Genomic DNA, 20,082 nt, shown 5'->3' on the forward strand with positions numbered 1-20,082 from the left:
ATTTGTGTCTCGCATGTAAACACATAATTGATTCAATGACAAAGACAGAAACAAAACCTACTAGGAAGATATACATCAAACTATTAATAGAGGCTCCCTTGGATAGGGAGAAAAAAGACAACTTTCGCTTCTTCTTGAAATACATTATTTTCCAAAAAATATATTTGAGCATTGTTTAAGCTAAAAATTAAAAAAAAAAAAATTACAGTTCAACTTTACTAACCACATATGGCCTACATACTTGGGTTCTAATTTCTCCGGTCTTATCTTCATTTTCCCAGAACCTGATTCGTTTCTCTTTTTTCTCTTTACTGTGTTTGGGAAAGCCACTTCAAATCTTCCATGAAAAGACCATATAAACAAAGAAACAAATGCAACAAAGGGTGTAGGTACTATGATAGAAGTTCATCTCTGTCGTGCTAGACGCACAGTATTTGAAAGGCAGAAAATGAAAAGGCAAGGAGGAAGCAACAGCAAGAACAAAGGAAGGGGGAAGAAAAATAGCTTGGCTCCTTCAGGGAAATTTCAAGTAACTCAAGATTTCTGGAGCACAAAGTAAGTGAGAAAGCTGGAGAGAAGGGAAGAGGCTGAGATAATGGGCCTCTCTACCAAGGGAAGGAGCTTGAGTATCATCTTGTACAGGACTGTGGTCACAATGATTATAATGGCAGCAGCTAACATTCACTGAGAGCTAGCTTGCTCTGGGCCAGGTACTGTTCTGAGCCTGATAAAGAGCCCTGCAAGGCAGGTCTATTATTACGCCTATTCCATAGATGGGGAAACGAAAGGGTTTGGGAGAGGAGCCGTTGAAGGATTTCAAGCAAGAGTAGCATGTTGAGATTTGTAATTTTAAAACACATCTCTATATATACTCAAATATTTACAAATGAAGTGATACATTTTGGCTTGGCTTCCAAATAACCAGAGAGTGTGTGGGTGGGGACATAGAAATCTCCAGGAGCTGATTATTGCCAAAGCTGGGTGATCCCTCCGAAGAAGTTTATTATATTAGTATCTCTCTTTCTGTATATGTTTGAAGTTTTCCATAATAAATGTTTAAAAAAATCCTGGCTGCAGTGTGGACATCCAACTGAAAAGCGGGAAGCAAGTCAGGGGATTAATAGGCGAGAGCAGATTAGAGCCAGAGAAGCCACAGGATAGGAGAAAAAAAAAGGGGGGGGTACTTTTTGAGAGCAAAATAAAAGCACTCGGCAACTCCTCTTTGTGGTGGGAAGCAGAGGTAGAGAAAAATCTCAGGTTTAAAGTCAGTCCCAGGTACCTAGCTTAAGTGACTAGGTTAATGGTGGAGGAACTATTAACATTGTAAAGAATACAAAGCCAAGTTTGGGAAGAATGGAGGGGAGGGTGTGGCAACCTGTGCAGTTTGGGATGTGTCAAGTTTGGTGTGGCAGGAGGCCGGGTCTCCGAACCAGTGGCCCTTTCGTAGAAAATCTTTGAGCACATACCCCCATGTAAGCCTATTTGTTTATAAATCATCTACATGATATGTAGCACAAATACTTTATGCACGGCACAGGAGTTCTATTCCTTCCGTCTAATGAGCTGTCTACTGTTAAACAGTGTGCACACCCAGCCTTGAGGATCAGTGGTCACTGTGAGGATGACAGCGTTAGGGACTGGCATGTTCAACCTCTCTGACCCTCGATTTTCCTGTATAAACAAAGTATTACTTTCCTCACAAAGGAACCAGGAGAGTTTTGTGAGATTACATGTACAATGTACATACAGATGTCGGTGAAAGTACAGGGCCAGGGGCTCAGAAATGCTGTTCCCACCCCACATTCTACCTTTCCCCCACACCTCTTGCCCCAGTCCCCATTTCCTCCTTAGAGTAACAGAAGACACCATGCTCGCGTCTCACGCGACTTTTCTTTGAGATGAGTTTGGAGATGCATGTCAACGGGATGCCAAGAAGGCCTAAGAGCTAGCTGACTGCAAGTGTGGGCAAGCACTTCCTTCCGTGGGCATTTGCTTGCTTTCATCCTGCCCCCCCCCCACCCCACCCCTTAGCTAAAGTCCAGAAACGCTGGTCACAAGCCCTGTAGCAGGTCACTTCATTCTGGGCAGACTTATGAAGGTCTCCAAGTCCTCACCGGAGACACACACATGCCCGTAAGACTTCTCACCTGTAGTTGGTTCAAACAACAGGAAGAATTTCGATAGGCTAGTAATTCTTTACTTCCCTATTAGTGGGGATAGGGGAGAAATGGGGCAGGCGCACCAGATTTCAACAAGTTGTCACTGTGGGTAAACCTATGTCCCATGAGGCTCTGGATGGCAAACTATCACCTCACACCCCACGACATCCCCCGCCCGGAACAGAGATAAGCCACAATCACACTATCACAGCAAGTGCCAATAAAGAACTGTTAAGTGAGATCATGGCTGTGGCTCTCACCTCCTCGAGGAGTTCGCTTGGCACTTGCTATGAGAAGCAATGAGAGCCTGACTCAAATCCCCAACTCCCATCGAGGGGAAATAAACATTAAACGACAAGACACAGGTTTGGTAGCATTTCTGTCTGTAGAATAAATGCACATTTGTCTATCTTGGAGATTAGAACAGAGAGTTCTTTCCTCTGTCTCTAGCAGAGTATAAAAATGATCTAGAGGTGTTAAGAAGTAGTTAAAATTTCAACTCCTACTTCCATCATTTTCTCTAGAATGGTAAATTCCTGAAAATCTTTACACTCTTAGGAACTGAAAATCGTATCCAAAGTAAGCACATATAAGCCTCGGTATCCGTATCGGAGCTAAACAATGAGGTAGCTAAGAGAGATGGTAAACGGCTGTCAAGAGCCTGGCCTCTGATTACTCACGGCCCAATGCTGCCCTCTAGCACTTCAGGAGAGAATCAACCCTGACAAGCCAACCGGTTTCAGGACTGGACTCCAGCATTTTTACTATGGAAGCAGTTGCAGGCGGGGGGAGGGGGGGGCGTGAGGGCAGGGCAGGGCCTCTACAATTACACAGCAACAGCCCATCTTAATAAAGGGCGTTTTCAGAAAGACGCCGGCATACGTGAACACAGTTATCTATCGAGCTGCTCTAGGTCATCGCCAGCAGACCTGGCGGGACCTTGAAGACATTGAAGATGCCCTTCACTGAACTGTTGGCTGGACCAGAGTTAAGTGGGATCTATTAATTCTTTGGGCAGAGTCAGAGCCATTTTTCATCACTGGGAGAACTTCCTCCTCTAACCTGACTCTCCCAGGTGTCCGCAAGGAGGTGGGGTGAAGGCTCTCAGACCTACTTGATCCTTCTCGTAACGAATCCTCCTTAGATACATGGTCTAGTGTCTGCTTTTCCTAAGAAACGTAGGGACTGGTTTAAAGCAAGGTTATACCACAACTGAATTATGCAACCAACTGTCGACCCTGGAACCTAAATTAAATGAAACATTTAAATTGACATGAGAGGGGGTGCCTGGGTGGCTCAGTTGGTTAAGGGTCCAACTCTTGATTTCGGCTCAGGTCACAATCTTGCAGTTTGTGGGATCAAGCCCCACATTGGGCTCTGTGCTGACAGTGCAGAGCCTGCTTGAGATTCTCTCTCTCCCTCTCTCTGCCTCTCCCCCCAAACACTCTCTTTCAAAATAAATAAATAAACCAAAAAATGTTTTTGAACAGACAGACAAAAAATACTTCCAGGGAATGGAGTGGCTAATTAGTAGGACACAAGTACCAGGCTCTTATGTGACCCTCTCCCGCAAATAACAATGACAACCACTTGAAGTACCAAGCCCAGGAAAATCTCATTTCCATTATCACCTTTCCAAGAAAACTTGCAAGTTCAAAATTAATCCCATGAGCCCTCACTGCTCTCATCTCAAGCCAACTGACTCCATCGCTCATCAGAACCTCGCTTAGCATGGAGAGCTCTATGCTGGGAAAGAGGGAAATCTTAAGTAGGGTAAACTGTGAAACAGAGTATCTGTCTGTGTTATTTCTGGCTGCAGACAGGTGTTTCCAATCTCTGTGTGGTCTGAAAAGAAATGCATCCAAGTCAGTGTGCTTGTGTGTAGGTAGGAAGGGAAGAACAACTTACACTTGTTTTCAAACAAAAGTTGCTATGTGTTTATTAAAATGTTTCTGTTAACTTAAATAATACAGCTGGCTCAGTAAATCATTAGCCATATATTATCACACATTCAGAAAGTTTCTGGGAAGATCAAGACGGCTTCTCTTCCGGCTCAACTGGATCTGAGAAAACAGAAGACATTATACATTTGATTTATAACTGCTGGTCATCAACAAACATGTGCTGGCTATACAGTTTGGGCAGGCAGGAAACCTAGGCTGCTTTCCCCTCTTGGCTGATGTTTTGCTCAACATTAAAGCGATATGCACTCCCACGGTCTCCTCAACATGTAAGAATCTCAGAGAAGACCAACTTAGTCAATTGTGAGTAACAGGCCAACTGCAAAGCTCAACCTCAGAACTACTATATTTCCACATCAAAGATCAAGCCATGGAAAGTGAAGCACGTCTTACTGTTTTAAATACTAGGCAGCAAAACTAATGACCAGCCACTAACTAGCTCTGTGACAAGCTTCCACCAACTAGCCACAGGGCACGCCACTTTTAATTTCTCAAGAAACACATACAAAATAAGAGGGTGTGAGCTCATGGAAGTTACAATTGTATGTGAAGATTGTCATCTCTCACTGTTACATCTAGCCTTTGTGGATTAAATGTTCAGTAATAACAATTTTGATGACCACTACTGAGTAGTATATTAGAGATCTGACCTCAGAAAGAGAGAACCAGACTGTTGTGATTTGGGATAAAAATTCCCAGGGAAGGTTCAGGTCCAGCTGCGCTGCTCCTGATCTACTTCCATCCCGCTCCCCTATCCAAAGATACAGCAACCCTGGGGCAAGGAAACAAAGGTCAGCTCATGTGGTCCCTCTGCCAACTGGCAGCAACGGGTGTAACCTTAAAACCTGAAGAATCAATAAAAAAGGATTTGCTTACTTCATATAATCTCTTTAGAAGTCTGAGTAATGGTGCAACCTGAAAAAGTAAAAGACAAATCATCTAAACAAACAACTTTGTGATTACCCACAGTATGGTCAATCAGATCACAGAATGGCACTGAAGAAGCATTTTTGGGGGGTAAAAAAATGTATTCATAATCATTCTCAACAGGCAGCTAGGTTAAGACTCCTCAATGTGACATTCTGAAGGATCCTAAGGCTACTACCTCAGGTTTTACTAAAAGCATCAAGCTTGCTCCAAAGCATCGAATTGGAGTCTTTGAAATACCTGACCAGCCACACCCAACACAAAGGTTGTCAGTCCCACACACTTGCTAGAAACAGTCTCCCCACTCAGCAATGCTCTGGATAAAATGTGAATGGCCTCCGGTGCTTAAACTTCAGAAAAGAAAATTCAATTAGATAAACCAAAGTTTTGGGAGAGAATTTGTAAGTGCGGTAGGAATCTGCATTCTTGAAAACCCAAACTGAAACAATCACCCCACAAACGACTGCAAGCAAGTGAGAATGATGGAATGTACCAACCATTCCAATGGTGGAATGATGGAATGTGTAACCATCTTCCTTTCTGAACAGAACTTGAGACCCCATTACTCTTTGCCATAACCTCTCTTCACAACTATCTCCTTAAAACTGATTTACATTTCTCCTCTTCTTCAAACCAGATTCTAGGTCTGTGAAAGCAGGCCTTCCCTAAAGCATACAAACATAAACACAGGGTCCTACACACATTCGCCACCAACACAAGGGAGAAGGGACAGGGGGCTGTGATGGAAGGCACTAGCTTCCAGCTTGTCAGCAACCCCAGAAGAGCCACCTTGTCACCTGCATCTCTAGCAACTGTGCAGTTAGATTTTATTTGTTCCCACCTTATAACCAAGTGTGTTGAGTGCAGAAAAGAACCTGGACAGAATGTAACTTTTAGACATCTCTGTGGCTGACATTCTTATTTACAGCTCACAGCTACAGAGAAAGCAGCACCTTTACCAAAAAAAAAATATATATATATCACTTATATCAAGTGAAGTAGGTAGTGAATTAACAAATCAACAAAGGTCCATCTAGACATAAGGCACCAAGAAAGCCGCAATATTATTAAAGTGGCTACGCTGGGGTGTCTGGGTGGCTCAATCGGTTAAGCAACTAACTTTTGATTTCGGCTCAGGTTGTGATCTCACGGCTGGGGAGTTTGAGTCTCATCAGGCTCTGTGCTGACAGCATGGAGTCTGCTTGGGATCCTCTGTGCCCGTCCCCTGCTTGTGCTCTCTCTCAAAATAAATAAATACGCTTAAAAAAAAAATTAAAAACTAAAGTGGCTACTCTTCCTTGACTACTGCCAAATAAATAAATAAAGTTATTTTTAATTAATAAATAAATCCTCAGGCGAACTTTTCTTCTAGTCACATTTTATGGTAGAGAAATGCATTTTGTTAGATAATGAAGAGGACAGTCAGGCTAAACACTCTACAATTAATAATGTATCATTGTAGTTGATTAAGACACTGCGTGTCAAGTGTAGAACTGGGAATGTAACAAGAGTATCTCTTCATACTTTCAAAAGAACGTTATGGGTATTTCTGACGTTTAAACATAAATAACACCCACCTATATATCAGGGCTTTGCCTTTTTCGTTCCCCAAGGCAAAGTACCCACTTCTGGGAGAAAAATCCATGGTATGAACAAGAGAGACTGTCTTCTTTTTAATGACGGGGAAGTTTGAAAATACCGTACAGGAAGGAAGGTGCACCTGTAGGAAATAATATGAAGCTTTAAATCACAACAACTACAAACTCTTCTTTCTTAAATTTTAGTCTTCATTCTACCTGTTTGCTGGAACAAAAAGTTCATTTTGATTGTAGTACACATGATGTACAACTCTCGTAATGGAGCAGTGTTCTGAAATTAAAATTTGGTTTTCAATGTGCTATTAACCTAGAGGGAAGGGAGGGAAGAGAAGAAAGCATTTCTTTGATGCTTCTAATGCACCATCTAGCATGGCACCTGCCAGATTCCAATGTTTGCTGACTAAATAAATGAATACACTAAAGTAAAAAGTCAATAGCAGTACTCAATAATGCTCTAACTTAATGACCACAGTAAACAATACTCAAATTTGGTCACAGGGAACAGATAATTTAAATGTTACAAAGAGTCTGATTTTATATAACTGAAGCCCAGCAAAGTCATACGAACTCTTCCAGTATCATATAATCTCCTTTCCATACTTTACTTTTCTGCTTTATGATATATTCTCTGTCTCTTTCAATCTCCTCTCAAGGAAGACAAAATCATGGAAACCTGGTTTGTCAAGTGAAAACTGTGTTCTGATTTAAAGAGAGATGAAACGCTCACCACCAGGCCTAAACATGAGGAGGGGCACTGTCTCTTTCTCCAAGAGACTCCACTGTTGGGGAAAATGAGCCAAGTCCAAGATCGATGCAACCAGTCCTCACTCGATTTGTGGGTAAATAAAACCCCAGCATGGAAGCAGTTACCCGAAGTACACTAGGATTTTTAACAACTCTCACTTTCAAAGATTCTCCAGCTCTTCCAACAAATAGAGGACCTTAGTGTCCCAGTATGTGTGGAGAGCCCTCACTCAGCTATTTCCCTTTGGCAGTCTGTCATCCTCCACACTTTTAAATGAGGCTTTAAACCATCCAAACAAGGTGATTTCGTAGACGAGCCTCAGGTAAAACCCAGTGATATACACATTTCGTCTGTGGAACAGGTTTCAGTGAGTCACTTATTAGGCCCTATTCCTTCTGGTATATACCTATTGACCATATTGTCAAGAAAGTAAAGCTTACTGCGGATCTCCAAGCAATTTCAATTATTCTCAACTTTCCCAGGAACCAGGTTCTGCCTGCACAGCACGGCATCAATGCACAGGCATTAGTGCTAATGAGAAGTGGTCTTGACCCATTAAAGCTAAGAAGCTGGCAGACTTGATCCGAACTTGTAAACTTCTTAAACACCACTCTTTATATAGGTTCCTTGAAAAATATATTTAAAAAGAACAACGACAACTTAAAGCAGACTAATTATTTTAGGAGAAGAGCCACAATATGAACATTGCAAAATCTTTTTACTCTTAGTTTGGAAATGTGGAAATTATATGCATTTTTAATAAGTGGTCTGGCTTCTCAATTGCATTTTGCTTAGGCCACTGTAAGTTTGCATCCTCTAGGCACGCACCAACTTTGAACAGGTGATCCAAGGCATCACAGGAGCAAATCAGGAAGTAACTACTTCCTACGAGCGCCAAGAATAGAACTGTCCTATACCTAACTTTGGTCTCCATCCTATGTGTCACCTGGTACTTTTAAACCATGCTCCAGACACTTGCTCATTAACTTTGCTGGCAGGACTTTGAAGTCTTTTGTGACTCTTCCAAAATAAAATACACCAGAACCAACCTTTCTACTTCAATGACTTTTTTTTAAATATAATTCATTGTCAAATTGGCTTACATACAACAGCCAGCACTCATCCCAACAAGTGCCCTCTCCTCAGTGCCCACCACCCGCTTTCTGCTCTCCCCCCATCCCCATCAATCCTCAGTTTGTTCTCTGTATTTAAGAGTCTCTTATGGTTTGCCTCCCTCCCTGTTTGTAACTATTTTTTCCCCTTCCCTTCCCCCATGATCTTCTGTTAAGTTTCTCAAGATCCACATATGAGTGAAAACACAGGATATCTGTTTTTCTCTGACTTATTTCACTCAGCAGAATACCCTCCAGTTCCATCCACACTGCTGCAAATGGCATGATTTCATTCCTTCTCATTGCCAGGTAGTATTCCATTGTATTTGAATGACTTCTTAAAGATAATTATATTAAATCATGCTTTTTATTTTCTAACCTAAATTGGAAAAAGCAGTCTCCTAATTTGGATTCAATGTAACTTCATACTTAAGTCAACTCGTTATTACAAACAGGGAGCTCACTGTGGGGCAAAAATTGGGGCACAAGACACATATCAATTTTTTAAAACTCATGTCCACCAGACGGGAGCTGTTTATTTTTGTAGCTAAATAAAAAGAAGAGAGTGCCAGAAACACTATGGTAAACACACACTCTTAATAAAGTTTAAGATGTAAACGGTGTCGCCTTAGATGCGGTACCCTCAGGCAACAAAAAGCCTACACAACCGTATACAGTGGCCATGACTTCACACAAGAGGACCGTGTGTTTTTCCAATGGAGGACAAACACCAACCTATCAACAATGTATTTTTATATTTTATCTCCTGTATTGACTTGATTCTCAGGAGCAAAACCACGTTTACAACAGTCTCCTAAGAGACTCACATGTATGTATCTGTGAGGTCCCCCAGTGGACTCTCTCACTGCATTAGCACTTTCTTCTCAGACCAATGGCTCCCACCCACATGCTTAGACATCAGCTGTGTTCTAACCTCTCTTTACGGCCCTTGTATCCAAAACTATAGGTGAACTGTTAATGAAGAAAAAGCCCATAAAAACCCAACCTCTTTACCTCAGAAAGTTCCCTTTACCTCCAACACTATTTCTGTCATCACATTTAAGGGCCCCGGTAACAAAATTCAACAAGTGAAAAGCTCACTCATCCTTAATTTAATGGATAACCAGTTCCACAACTTTCTACTACATCAAAGATTGTAGATGCAATAACAATTTAACTTCTGTGTCTCTTACTGGTGCAATGGCTTAGATTTATATTCACTGCTTTGTGCTGGGATAACAGAACTGTTTGGATCATTATAAGAGACTGCATTTAATGATACTAACGCTGTTTCACCGAGGCATTCTGAAGCTGCTATGCCTGGCTACTTTCCATTAGATATTATGGTTGACTACCATTTAAAAAATGGGATTTGGCTGTTACTAATGAATTCCGTGTGTGATTTTGCCACAGTAAAGAACCATAAATGTTGCCATGATCACTGAAGCAAACTAGGCAGAACTAACTACTAGGCGTCTTGCAGAATATATTATGTCAACAGGAGATAGATCCCATGGTTTTCTAAAAACAATTTACTACCATTAAAATGATAAAAGGTTAATGTGTGCTAGTCCACCACTCCCATTAGAGGAGTGGGGATTTTAAAGCTGACTTGAATTAGAACCTTCTCATTTATCAAACAATTCATTCGACACAGAGGCAATAAAACACAGTGCTGTATTTTTTCACTCTTCTCCAACAGAATTCTTTCTTCCTTCCAAGAAAATCTTATGCAGAATGCCAATATACAGCACAGATCAGAGCAGAGCTGCTCTATGTGATACAGGCAGAGCTTGGCCTCCTCCTTGCCCCACGTGCCATCTCAAGTTCTGCACACGTTCTAGGGGTCAGAGGATTTCAGATGGAAAACCATGAAAGTTCTACGAAGAACGGAGAATCCAGAAGCACAGTTCTGCCCTTTACTAGCTGCTGACTTTGGGGGAGTTAATCCTCTGAGGACTGTTATTTGGCTCAACATTTTTGTGAGAAGTCTTTATAAATCTTTGGAAACTATACGCTATTACACTTGGTCGAAGCTTTGCTAAGTCAACAAGGTAAAAATAATAGTTTCTGTAAAGTGCTTATAATGCGATAGCATACACGTAACAACACAAGCCAGTGCTGCCATTCAAAGCTATGTGCCATCTGTCTACCTGGGGCCTAGAGCAAATAACTGTGAAATAAATAAAGAAACTGGTTCTGCCTGAAGAGTAGGAAACTTCACAGAGACTCGATGACATTTAAAATGGGCTCTGAGGTGGGGCAGAAAAGAGTTAACACAGACCCGAGGCTGCTATCCTCAGGAAGGCATGCTCGCACGGACGACTCTTAGATCATGTCTGGGAACTTGACTGGTAAACAGTTTCCCTACACTGATGTGACATTTTCCCTAAATGATAAGGATGGCTCACCAGGCCTCAAGCATTTGTATAATGCGGTTTCTGCTCAACACCTGTCTTTCCTTCTGGGAGCCTAGAATCTGGGTACATGCTAGGCAGAGTGTAGCTACGTGATCAACCAGCAATAAAAACCTTGGGCACGAAGTCCCTAATGAGGGACTTCCCGGAAGAAAACACCAAACACATGTGGTCACAACTTGTCAGAGGAATTAAACATGTCGTGTGTGACTCCACTAAGAGAGGACTCTTGGAAGTCTGTGCCTGGCTTCCTCCAGACTGCCCCATGCACCCATCCCTTGGCTGGTTTCGCTGTGTATCCTTTCCCCGTAATAACTCTTCACTGTGAATAAGACCATATACGGAGTTCTGGGAGTCCTACTAAATCACCAAACCTGGAGAAGGTCCTGGGGACTCCTGGCACAGAGGCATATTCACAAGTAGTACTGAGCCCTTTAAATTGCAATCTTTTTACATAATTTATTTTCAAGCTCAGTTTATTTTCAAAATGTAAGAAAATCATGCTTTAAGAAGCAGAGATAAGGAAAGAAAACTGTAGAAACATGAAGAATTTGCCTTAAATACGTTCCTTAGTACAAATTTGGTGGCTACTGTGCATCATTTCTACAACCACACCCAAAAGCCACAATCTAGTAATGTCTACATCAAAAGAAGCTACTCTTTTTAAAATAACCCAACACTCCCCTTTCCTCCCATCCTTCCATGCCTTCAACTTACATTTTAAGATTATTAATAATGTTTTTAAAGGTAAAGACATATTACCAATCTGACTGCTTCTTTCATTTCTTCTGAAGCAACTGCCAAGATTTCTGTAGTAGGATTGAAGGTCAGAGAAGTAACGCCTGTAACCAAGTTCATTATAGCTTTTATCGGCTTTGGGTTTATTTCTTGGAGACAAGAATCTTGATTGTATATGTTTACCACTCCACAATTAGAACTGCAAAGAGAAAAGGGAATACGACAGATTAAAAAAACAAGCAGAAGGGCTTTCACAACCTAAATCAATACAGATTGAACCGCACAAACTGGTTTTTGCAGGAATCGTATGGTCTTGTGTTACAAAGGGACCAGGGCTGAAGAGTACATCCCAGGCAAAAACTAGACACATTCTACCGGTTCTACTGCAGCCTTCCTAAACTCTTGTTAAGTCTGACAGCTTTTCAACTACGAGCTAGAAAACCCAAGAAAGCACAGACTCTCCATTATTCATTCCTTCAGTAAACACTCACTGAATGTCACCTTTAGGCCAGGCACCAGACTTAAGTGCAGAGGTGAACAAGAGAGACCAAGCCTGCCACTCCCACAGTGTGTACGGCCAACCTAACATGCGAAAAGTGTGCCTGAGAGCTGTCCTTCCCCTATTTAGAGCGCCTCTTCTTTTCCTTCGATCATATTTGTGGGAACCGTCAAAACGGCCGAGTAGCAGCTGTAACAGCAGGTCTCTTCATTCTACTCTCCCGGGAATATGTCCACTCTGAGTTTACAGAAATATTCACCAGCAACAAATTACACCCAATACTCATAAAAAGTAAATCCTGACGGGGTGCCTGGGTGGCTCAGTCGGTTGAGCGTCCGACTTCGGCTCAGGTCATGGTCTTGCAGTTTGTGAATTTGAGCCTCGTTTCGGGCTCTGTGCTAACAAACAGCTCAGAGCCTGGAGCCTGCTTCAGATTCTGTATCTCTCTCTCTCTCCCCCTCCCCTGCTCATGCTCTGCCTCTGTCTCTCAAAAATAAATAAATGTTAAAAAAAAAATTTATAAAAAAAGTAAATCCTGACAACCTTACCATTAACAGAATCATTTCACAGACAAGAACTTTTTTTTTTAAGGTTTTTTTTTTTAAAAGTTTATTTATTTGCTTTGAGAGAGCAAGCGTGAGAGAGAACAAGAGCCGGGCAGGGGCAGAGAGAGAGGGGGAGAGAGAATCCCAAGCATGCTCCGTACTGTCAGCGCAGAGCCTGACTCAGGGCTCAAACTCACGAACTGTAACGTCATGACCTGAGCCGAAATCAAGAGCTGGACACTTGACCAACTGAGCCACCGAGGCACTCCGAGACAAGAACTTTCAGGAAAAGTTTTGACCTCAGTGTTCAGACTACCTCCTGCTATGGGCACCACTTATAAGGAACAAGGATAAAGGACTTGCAATACGTACTTAATTCAAACTTTATCAGCAAATGCAACACAAACTCGAAAGATGCATTAAGTCACAAGAGTGACACATTAAGTCACAAGAGTGACACACACGCATTCCACGAAGTGTGTTCTCATTCCTACCAGACATGTACCAACTGCCTACACTGAACCAGATACGATGCATGAACAAGACCAATTCAGTTCACACACGTTCTGTAGCCTGAAACGACAGCCAACCACACAAACAGTATGGTAGTGCTTTCGAGTCTTCAAATTCCTTACATACACATTTTCTCACTCGATCCTAAGAACGCTTTCAGTAGAGCTAACCGCGTGTAGTCCATACTAACCACTCAAGAGACACCACATACATCCTTGATTTAATTTTGTTATGGACTGAATATTTGTGCCCCACCAAAATTCCTATGATGAAACCTTATTTTATTAGGAGGTGGGGCCTGAGGGAGGCGATTAGGGCATGTCGGTGAAGCCCTCATGAATGGGATCAGGGCCCTCCTAAATGAGACCCCAGAGGCTCTCTCCCTCTTTCCATGCGAGGACACAACAAGAAGTCGACAATCTGCAACCTGGGACAGGGTCTTCACCAGCACCCAGTGACAGTGGTACCCTGACCTTAGACTCCCCGTCGCCAGGAATAGAAGAAATAAATTTCTGCTACCTAGTCTATGGGGGTCTTTACAATGGCAACCCAAACTAAGACAAATTTCCTCTTCTCCTTATTGTATTTTTGACTGGGATCAAAATGTCTATTCACTGTACTTATTTTACACCAAATCTCTTATCTTGCTGAAAACTAATTTACAGCTAAATCCACCTTAATTAAGGACAAAAAGTTATAATCCATACGGCTCTCTTCTAAATATCAACTTTAGATCAAATCTTACCATCATGAACATCAGAGGCTCCTTATACAATGCCTATTCATTCTTATTTGACTATTGCTTAAATTGATGGAACAAAACTGGCACACGTTAACCATTTTGATGTATGGAAACTTACTTATAGTGGTATTTCTGCTCAAAGACCATAACTAATTCTAATATGCCACTGAGAGTGGGTGGTATTTACTGAATGAGAACTGTGTGTCCAATAGTATGCAATACAGGAATACAGAATAGCAAAAGGAATTTATCCCAGAAAAAAATATACGTGCATAAAATAGCCAGAAATACAAGAGGATACATAACACAGCACACTAAGCTCTATGTGACCCAGAACCTCGAAGAAAGGAAAAATCAGCATGAGGTGAAGCGGCAGCCAAATGAAGTTTTGTGGAAGACAAAGGACTTTGGCTGGGGAAGGCAGACATGAAGTGAAAAAACAAAACAGAACAGAACAGAACAAGGTATCACAGATAAGGAGGAGAACAGGAACAAACAGAGAAATAAGCATGCTTACTAGCTTACCCCCGAACTCGTAACTAAAGAAACAGACCTGATAATTATCCTTCCACCCACAACCATAGCTGACTGGCAAGTCACACACAACCATAGCAGAAGCAAGTTTCTGAATCAGGGACAGTAAACCCATTAGCAGATCAGCGACCACAGAGTCCTGGCCCACAAAAATCTCCACAAACAGGAATGGTGGCAATTAGCCAGATCAATGTTTGTCTTATGAATCAGGACTGGGATGGTGGTCGTGGTAGTGGTAGTTGGTGTCAAAGCTAAAAGACACAGAGAGGCGCCTGGGTGACTCAGTCGGTTAAGCGTCTGACTTCGGCTCAGGTCATGGTCTCAAGGTTCATGAGTTCCAGCCCCACGTCAGGTTCTCTCCCGTCAGCACAGAGCCCGCTTCGGATCCTGTCCCCCTCTCTCTCTCTGTCTCTCTGCTTCTCCCCTGCTCTCTCTCTCTCTTAAAACTAAATAAACATTAAAGAAAAAAAAAAGACATTTAGAAAGGGCACACAGGGGCCACAAATAAATTAATATTATGAGCAAGAAGATATCGTAAGGTAGAACAGTAGGTATCAACCAGGAACAGTTCTGCCCCTGGGGGGACGTTTGGCAATGTCTGGAGACAGTTTAATGGTCACAACTAGGAGGACACCTTAGCCAAGGATGTCCTACAGAACTTAAAGCAAACAGGTTGAACACAGAACTCAAATGCTCTCCTCTGTTGAATTCTCTAAGACTGAACTCTACCGATTTTAGTCTCGTTCTCAGTTACCCTTTCTCCACGGACTCTTACCCCAAGGTTCTCTTTGCCACCTGCCTCTAATGTCTCACTCACCTTATTTATGGCCACGGGCCACCCGTCTCCTATCACGTCCAAATCAGCATCTTTATGCCACACCACACTTCTACCTGCCTGTAGACATGAATGCACCTCTCCCAACACCACTCCTCCTTCTCCTCATACAATGACAAGTCCACTCTTCTGGCCACTCAGGCCTGCAGCCTGAGAGTGTCACTGCTTCTCTCCCACCCCAATTTTCTAAGCAGCTATGACATACATCACAAACATCACTTCCTGTCTCCCATATTCCCGCTCCCACTGTCCCCAGTGATGGCCCCACCCAGGTTATGTCAATGACTTCAAGGCTCCCTGTACCTCTGCTGCCCCCTAAAGGCTGTCATGGGAATTATCTACTTCAAACCCCAAAATTCAGATGTGACCAGAATTCTCCTCTCTGGAAAAAACCTTGGTGGTTGCTCTTTCCACTCAATATAATGTCCACACTCTTCGACACAGGGTAAAAGTTGTCCCCTTCCTGCTTTCCTTTGTGGCCTAAGCCCTCAGGAGTCATCCATCTGCACTCCACTCAGAATCCAAACCAGAACTTTCTCACCTCCACACCCTTCCTTTCTACTTCCTGCCGTGCCTTTCTCTGAACCCTACCTGGCCCTCAAGTGCTTAGCTGGAGTGCCAATACCTACAATGACACCTCTCCTGATGGCCCTTACAACAGCCCTCACCATTTCTTACAGTCTTTTATTTTTTGAGAAACAGAGAGAGAGAAAGCACAAGTGAATAAGGGGCAGAGAGAGAGAGAGAGAGAGAAGCAGGGCTTGAGCTCACCCAATGTGGGACTCAAACTCATAAACCATGAGATCATGACCTGAGCCAAAGTCAGATGCTTAACAACTAAGCCTACCAAGCACCCGTATTCCTTACACTCTTAAGAAATACCATCTCAACTGCAGACCTCATGATGACTTATGATGTACATGGATACATGTGTCCCCACCATGGGACCACTAACTACGTCACAATCCCTAGCTAAATGGTAAATGTTTTTATAAATGAGAAAACCAAGGCAGAAACACATCATTGAATAAAACAGGTTTTCCTCACATTGTAAAACATCTATGGCTTGAAGATTCTCTAGATGAAGTAACATGAAACCCACTTCATATGTTCAATGGGAATGTTAAAATAAAAGAACTATTAACTCCAGGCCCTAAAACCTAATGAATTTCGTATTTTTCTGGAGTCCTGAATTATCCAGTATTTTTTAAATATAAAATCCAAATATCTGGGGAGTGGCAGCGTGGAAAGAACAGTGAACTGGGAACCAGACGAGCTGGGTTCCAGATCCAGCTCTACCAATAATCAGTTTAATGAGTAACAACCAATAAACAAAACTAAAATTACCCAACTCTTAGGCCTCAGTTTCCTTACCGATCAAATGACTAGATTGGACTCGCACTGTCTACACCTTTCTGTGACGGTGGGAATGCTCTGTATCTGCACTGTCCTAGATGGAAGCCACTAGATGCACACAGCTCCTGAACACTTAAAATGTGGCTAGCATCACAAAGGAACAAATTTTTATTTTAATTAATTTAAATTGAACTAGCCACATGTGGCTAGTGGCTACCATGATGGACATGCAGGATCAGACTACCATACAAAGATGAAAGAAAAACTTTTGTTTATTTAGCTTTTTTTTTTTCTTTTTTAAATTTTTTTTTCAACGTTTATTTATTTTTGGGACAGAGAGAGACAGAGCATGAACGGGGGAGGGTCAGAGAGAGAGGGAGACACAGAATCGGAAACAGGCTCCAGGCTCCGAGCCATCAGCCCAGAGCCTGACGCGGGGCTCGAACTCACGGACCGCGAGATCGTGACCTGGCTGAAGCCGGACGCTTAACCGACTGCGCCACCCAGGCGCCCCTTGTTTATTTAGCTTTAAGTTACAGAAGACTAGCTCCCACATTCTTCAAACCCAGAGAGGTTACTGAAATCACAAAAATCCTGAAGCAAGTCTTAAGCTAAGGGTTTAAAATCCAGATTTAAGTAGGAGAAATAGCAAGCCAAGGTCATTTAGAGACTTAAAGAGATAAAAGATAAAGCTATGTAAAAGCTGAAGCACCGAATGGTTGAAGCCGACTTTCCAAAGGGATTCTATATTGGCACAAAAGGATTCATACACAAGACAAACTGGACTATAAATGTTCTTCTTGTGAGATTTCTTAATTAGCAGAACTCCTAGTAACTGTACCTTCATATATTTAAAAACATGAACACAGAGAGGTACACCTTTAAAAAAAGGCAGCAGCATGGTTAAGAGCTCAGGCTTTGTAGCCAGATGTGGGTTGTAATGTTGGCTCTACCACTTACTATTTGTGTGACCTTAACCAAGTAATTTAACTCACAGTACCTCGCCCTTCTCCACCTGTAAAGTGGCGACAGTAGGACCTATACTCTGAAGTAGAAAATGAGAAATAGTTTACGTATGAAAAATATATGTATACACACATAATATGTGTATAGTTAACATACACACACATACACACGTGTATACTTACATATGGAAAACAACAATTCTTGGCACATGGTAAATGCTGAGAAAACATTTGCAAGTAAGGGGACCCTGGGTGGCTCAGTTGGTTAAGCATCTGACTCTTGATTTCATGAGGTCATGACCTCATGGTCTATGAGTTCGAGCCCCATGTTGGGCTGTGTGCTGACAGCACGGAGCCTGCTGGGGATTCTCTCTCTCTCCCTCTCCTGCTCGTGCTCGATCTTTTTATTCTAATTATTATTCAAAGTTTGAAATTACTTAAATGGGAACCATAATAAAAAGACAATTTTGTGTATTTATAAGAAGTTGATGAAGAGTAGAATCAACAAATCTCTAATCACCTGATAGGACTTTGATCTGAAAATACAGAAGTACATATTTCTATAGCGTTCGCCTAAAATTCTCAAAATGCAAAGACCCCAAAGTGGTTTGTAGCTTGCACCCCAAGTAAAGGCAGGAGCCTAAGCTAGCGATCTGTGCCACAGCTGCAACAGGAGACATTGGCAATTTCCTCATGGTAAGCACAGAAAATAAAATAAAACAAAGGAGATTCTCCAAGTCACATTATGAGGTCATTTGAATTTGGTGAGGTCATAAGGGCCTCTGCACACAAAGGGCTGTCACACCTCTTTCCCATTCTTCAATATACAGTGCTTTGTACATAGTGGATGTTCATATGTCTATTTCTTTTTTTTACTGATGGACTTCCGGACCAGCTAGGAAGTCACAGAACACTACTGCATTTACAGAAGATGCAGCAAAGGTACGATTTAACCACAGATTCCACCCAGTGGAGTGAGAGAGGCACTGCACCTGAAAAAGTAAGACCACAGGCCTCCAGACCCCACTCTGTCCATGTTTTCAGTGGTCTCTGACAGAACGCTTCAGAGCATCAGTCCCTGTCTATAGAATGAAGGACAGTCCAGAGATCTCCCAAGTACATTCTAACAATGATGTTGTGTGAATTAACATCAAATTTTCTAAAAGTATATAGCACTCCTTACAGGAACAGATGCCATAAAAAACAGTAATATAAGTGAAAAGAGATCTCTATTTACAGCATACTCAGCTTTCCTACTGCTCTGTCAGAGCAAAACTGCAAAGCAAAGAAAGCATCTACTTTCTGTCAGGACACTGAATGAGAAGAATTAACAGATACAAACAGATGAGTTTTTAGATCAAAGGAGTTAATTCCTAACAGCAGGAGCCAAGACAGAGGAGTTTCACACCAGTATTAGCAGGAGGAGGGAGAGGGCGGGAGAGGGCAGAGAGAGGAGAAGAGAGGCAGAGAGATGGGAAGAAAGGGGAAGAGAAAAGGAGAGAAAGGGAGCCAACACCTCACCAGTGGGGCTCTGCCTCTCCTGCCTCTGGCTTCTCTACCACCAGTAACTCTTCCCCAACCTCCCTAGTAACTCCAGAAATTCCTCTAAGATTAAGGCCCTGCTTTAAGTATAACAATAACAACCTAATTATGTTCTTGGACCAGGCACATCAGAGTTCCATTACACTGAGGGCAACTCAAATCAGTTTAAACTAGTATTAGATTTTTCCTATTTGGGTCCTTCAAAGGGCCCAATGAATAAAATAATAAAAGTGATTCAAAAAAGAGAGGCAAACTCTGGAGAACAGTACGGAGGTTCTTCAGAAAGTTAAAAAACAGAACTACCCTACGACCCAGCAACTGCACTACTAGGCATTTATCCACAGGATACAGGTGTGCTTTTTCGAAGGGGCACACGCACCACAATGTTTACAGCAGCATTATCAACAGTAGCCAAACTATGGACACAGCCCAAATGTCCATCAACTGATAAATGGATTAACAAGATGTGGTGTGGGGCACCTGGGTGGCTCAGCTGGCTAAGCATCCGACTTCGGCTTAAGGTCACAGGTCGGGTCATGATCTCACAGTTCGCAAGTTCAAGCCCTGCATCGGGCTCTCTGCTGTCAGTGCAGAGCCAGAGAGCCTGCTTCGGATCCTCTGTCCCTGTCTCTCTGCCCCTCCCCTGCGTGCTCACTCTCTCACTTGCTCTCTCTATATAAAATAAAACATTAAAAAAAAAATAGGTGTAGTGTATATACACGTATGTGTGTATATTCATATATATAATCAAGTATTACTCAGCCATTAAAAGGAATGAAATGTTGCCATTTGCAATGACGTGAATGGAGCTAGAGTGTATAACGCTAAGTGAAATAAGTCAATCAGGGAAAGACAAATACTGTATGATTTCACTCACGTGGAATTTAAGAAACA

General features: G+C 42.2%; 1 protein-coding gene across 2 annotated transcripts in view; it reads right to left on the minus strand.

Annotated features, from left to right (window-relative positions):
• Positions 1-4,072: 4,072 nt before the first annotated feature.
• Positions 4,073-20,082, minus strand: part of UTP18 (UTP18 small subunit processome component) — a 42,151-nt gene continuing 26,141 nt past the window's right edge. The window contains exons 11-14 of one of the 2 annotated variants that reach the window (XM_043584039.1): positions 11,682-11,856; positions 6,625-6,767; positions 4,997-5,035; positions 4,073-4,222 (exon numbers count right to left, since the gene is read on the minus strand). In XM_043584039.1, coding sequence (XP_043439974.1) covers positions 5,011-5,035; positions 6,625-6,767; positions 11,682-11,856 — 343 coding nt within the window. In that variant the 3' untranslated portion in view covers positions 4,073-4,222; positions 4,997-5,010. The remainder of the gene's footprint in view (positions 4,223-4,996; positions 5,036-6,624; positions 6,768-11,681; positions 11,857-20,082) is intronic. The other variant, XM_043584040.1, reaches the window with a different exon arrangement.

This window comes from Prionailurus bengalensis, chromosome E1 (assembly GCF_016509475.1).
Source record: "Prionailurus bengalensis isolate Pbe53 chromosome E1, Fcat_Pben_1.1_paternal_pri, whole genome shotgun sequence".
Classification (NCBI taxonomy): Eukaryota; Metazoa; Chordata; class Mammalia; order Carnivora; family Felidae; genus Prionailurus; species Prionailurus bengalensis.